At 39.1% G+C, this 4147-nt stretch overlaps 1 protein-coding gene across 1 annotated transcript; it reads right to left on the reverse strand.

Moving 5' to 3' along the window:
• Positions 1-70: 70 nt before the first annotated feature.
• LOC110036524 (putative serine carboxypeptidase-like 23) lies at positions 71-3716 on the reverse strand. Its single transcript, XM_020740990.1, has 7 exons — positions 3200-3716; positions 1643-1917; positions 1317-1559; positions 1124-1245; positions 595-687; positions 415-523; positions 71-325 (listed from the first exon to the last, which is right to left on the reverse strand). The coding sequence occupies exons 1-7, from the start codon at positions 3648-3650 to the stop codon at positions 158-160; spliced, it is 1461 nt and encodes a 486-aa protein (XP_020596649.1). The 5' UTR covers positions 3651-3716; the 3' UTR covers positions 71-157.
• Positions 3717-4147: the final 431 nt, after the last annotated feature.

The raw sequence follows: 4147 nt of genomic DNA on the forward strand, positions 1-4147 counted from the left end.
ATATATATATTGTTACAGAAGTTAATATATTATCAATGAGACAGAAGGAAGACAATAATTATAACCCAAAAATACAAACATGACAGGAGAAAATTAATAATCTACTCTTCTCCCTCAACATAATAATCCTTTAAAAGATATGCAGTCTTCATTCTAATTATACTGCTACTGCTGCTGGGATTGTTATATTTGCCAAAGTGCCATCCAAGTGAGCTTCCAAAAGAAACTGCAGCTGCTGTCCCTTAGTCTTAGCAACAAAATGGCCTGCTCCTCTCACTGTTGCATAATCAAGCCCAACAGGATATCCTTCAGAATATCCTCCAACCTGCACCAAAAAAAAGGCAAAATTCATTCATTAATAACAACAAAAAAATTCTTAGCTCCATAAATAAAGAGATCATCAGCTTAAATTACATCGATCTTTGACGGGTACCACCCGTGCCAATAAGTTTTCTTCGTAAAGTTTAATTTTTTGGTTGATAACCTCGACGACATCGGCGGAATCACCATGTCGGCATCCCCGCTGAAACCATGAGCTCATAAGTTAGTAGAAATGAACTAAATTGAACTTCAATTGGTTCGGCATGAACTTACTTGTAAACAAGGGCTGAAATGTTGTGAGTGAGAAGGTTCTTCAAGATGGGCAATGTTGAATTTGTGATCTCTCCATAGGACTTGGCCACATCACTGTAAATAAATCAAATACTAGTCTTAGAAGAAATGCTCACCCCACCTCTCACAAAAATTTTCAGGAAAATCTACATACATACCACACATTTCTTATGTATTTACATATCTAACACCAAAAGTTTAATATTTATACTAAAAACGTCTTGGTGTCATAAATCTAGACATGAAAAGTTGTGCTTTACTTTTATACATATAACAATGGTTATATTTTTGATGTAATGTTAAAAAATTGAGTGGTATGCTTAAATATGAATGCTAAGATGTTTGATATACATAAACAATATAATTCTCTCTCTCTCTCCCTCTATATATATATAGATTCATAATGAAGAAAAAATACAATAATAAACGAATGGGTTTCTCATATACACATAAATTATGGATGGCTGAAAATTTTAAATGACAATTCCAAAATAACCTTTAGCATCATTACCTGTTGCATTGGATCCATTTCTTCGGCGCCTTCGCCGGATTCACATGCAGCGCCCGCTGAACCTCCGGCAATCCGAGATAGGCGGCGACATCCTTTTCCCGGCATTCGTAGTACTCATCCACCTGAAACAGTGCAACAGATTAAACGACACAGGCAGACAAAACCACCATGATTTACTTATAAAACCACTTACAGGTAGTCTTGGAGTTGTGATTTCCGTCGAACAACAAAGCTCAGCTCGGAGATCAAACATATAAAGCGGAGCGATGACCCTTCCAGCGGTCTGTGTCGCAGCAATGCAACCCTTGCTCGTCGAATTCTTTATGCAATGTTTCTCTATATCGTCATACAACCTCTGCGACAGCATTCCATGGCTCCAAAGATGGTCGAAGAAGCCCCAACGGTCTTCCTCAGCATCCAAAACAGCGTTTTGCAGCTGCCAAAAGTAGGAAAAACAGGACAGTTATATCATCAAACACTTTGTGTGCATGACTGTAGTGAGGGAAGGGAGATGCTCACGATGATGCCTTTGAGATTGATGGAAGGGTATTTTCCGGAGCGTTTGCGGTTGTGGATGAGCTGGGCTAGTTGGGGGATGTAGTTGCCGGCGTAGCCCTCGCCGGCGAGGTAGATTTTTTGGCCGGCGTATTCAGGGAAGCGGGCGAGCCAGTTAACTAAGAAACGGAGACTGTCGGCGGCGACGGTGGCATCGTTGTAGTTATGGTAATCGGAAGGAGTGTCGGAGTAAGAGAAGCCGGTGCCGACGGGGACGTCCACGTAGAGGACATGAGCAACTGCAGATCATATCCAATACTATTAGCCCAGTACATATCTCTATTTTCCATATTTAATTTTCTTTATGCAATGTAATATGAAAAAGAATTGAATCAAAATAACTTACATCAAATATAAGATTTAAAGTTATTAAATTTATTATTTTGGGAAGAATTACTTTTGATTTCTACTCCTCTTGGATGGTCTAATTGTTTTTAAATGTGCACTGTGTGCGCTTATGCATGTGTATCACACCGACATGTGATACATAAGAGCGTTTATTCCTTGCGGACACCGGACGTAAATTGCGTCCGGTGTCCAATCAGGAATTTTTTAAACAAAAAAATTTAAATTGAGGTCCACTGACATACACTTTTGGCAAGGGGAGTGCTTTGAGAGGTTCACCATATGTATTTCTGTGTTAATGTAATAATTTTTTCGTTCCATAAGGTTTCGTCATTAATGTCTACTTAAAAATCAAAGATAATATTTTTTAAATATAAATTATTATTATCAAGATTGTCTATTAAAGTTTGTTAAAATAATATAACTTAGGAACCATCAAGCTCCTCGACCAATTGCAAGGCTTGTCACATGTATCAATATCATGAACATTATTCTGCAAAAATTTATATTTTTCTACATACTTTCTTAGGCTTAAGATAGATAAAACTCAAAAGCATATAATATATTTTCATAGATAAACATAATTAAAAACTATAGCATTCTCCTGTCTAGGGGTGTAAACGAGCCGAACACGAGCCACGAGCTGAGGCTCGTGTTCTGCTAGTTTATATTTCGAGCTCAAAAAGTGTGTTCGTTTAACGAGTCGAACATGAGCTGTTCACGAACAAAAAGTTTTTTTAACAACCCTAATCATATAGCCATAAGATAACAAGGGTTTGAGCAAGATTTAAAAATTATTATTTATATTAAAACATCATTTGAATCTAACTTAATAATTTTTATTTTATTTTCTTAATCAATATTTTAATTGGTTATAAATCCTTGTATCCTTGTAGTCAATTAGATTTTTTTAAAATATTACTTTATATATATATATATATATAAACTTCATGAGTAGTATTTCGAGCCAAAACGAGGCCAACACGAACAAATACATCTTATTTCGTGTTCGGCTCGTTAACTTATCGAAAGAAATTAATGAGCCGAGCACGAGCTTCTTAACGAGTCGAACACGAGCTGTTCGCGAACAACGATCCGTTTTGACAGCCCTACTCCTGTCTTCGTTTTCTTTCAATAAATAATTAGAAAATCTGAATAAACGAATCGATTACTAACATTTATTCCAAGCATAAGAAGACTCCATCAAAGCTTTCCCCCCCGGTGCCACAAGCAGAGGACCATGCTCAAGAAAAGCCCCGGCGCCAATGGAGGAGCAACCAGGCCCGCCATTAATCCACACGAAAATCGGAATTTCTGTAACATTAACAGTCTGCTTGGACACGGCGAAGTAATAGAAAATGAAACGTCCGGACTTGTCGTCGACGGGGATGTAGCCGGAGTACTGCCGGAGAACGATGCCTTTGGGCTGGCCGGGGAGGGCGGAGATTAGGTCTGAATCCTTGGATCCTGATTTTGAGGAAATGGGGATGTCGGGGAGGAAGGTGAGGTTCCAGGGCCCGGCGGTTCCGGAGATGATCTTGGGGTAGATGAAGTCGAGAATGAGGCGGCCGGTGGTGGCAGAGGATGGAGATAGGAGGAGGAAAAGGAGGGGAAGGAGTATCTTCATGGTGGCGGTAGAGATAGAAAAGGGAAGGAGGGTTGGGGTTTACTTTATAGGAGGTGTTGGTTTCACCGGAGCGCGTCAGTTTGTGGGTTTGGCGGGGAGGTTTCAACGTTTAAATTTCTGTTCAGGTGGTGGAGCAAATAGCCTAACAAATAGCGGACATGGCCGTTTGTAATTTGTATGCCTTGTAAGATCTGAACCCTTAAAAATTCAGTATGGGCCCATTCTAACAATTAAAAAATAAAAAAAAGTATTTTAATGTTCCAGGTTGAAGGCCACACACAAATTTGTTCGCAAATAGTAAATAAGATTATTTTATGAGGGAAAAATTTGCGTACGTCAAGGGGTATGCAGAGATGCATACATAATAGGGTACACGGGGTTTATACCGGGATTACAAGGGAGTTATAACCCGTTGTACCTCCCGTGTAACCCCGCTGTAAACTTGTAAACTCAATGGATAAAATAAAAGCGCGGGTTACAGCCGAGTTACACGAAAG

The sequence above is a fragment of the Phalaenopsis equestris genome, unplaced genomic scaffold (assembly GCF_001263595.1).
Source record: "Phalaenopsis equestris unplaced genomic scaffold, ASM126359v1 Scaffold207860, whole genome shotgun sequence".
In the NCBI taxonomy this organism is placed as follows: Eukaryota; Viridiplantae; Streptophyta; class Magnoliopsida; order Asparagales; family Orchidaceae; genus Phalaenopsis; species Phalaenopsis equestris.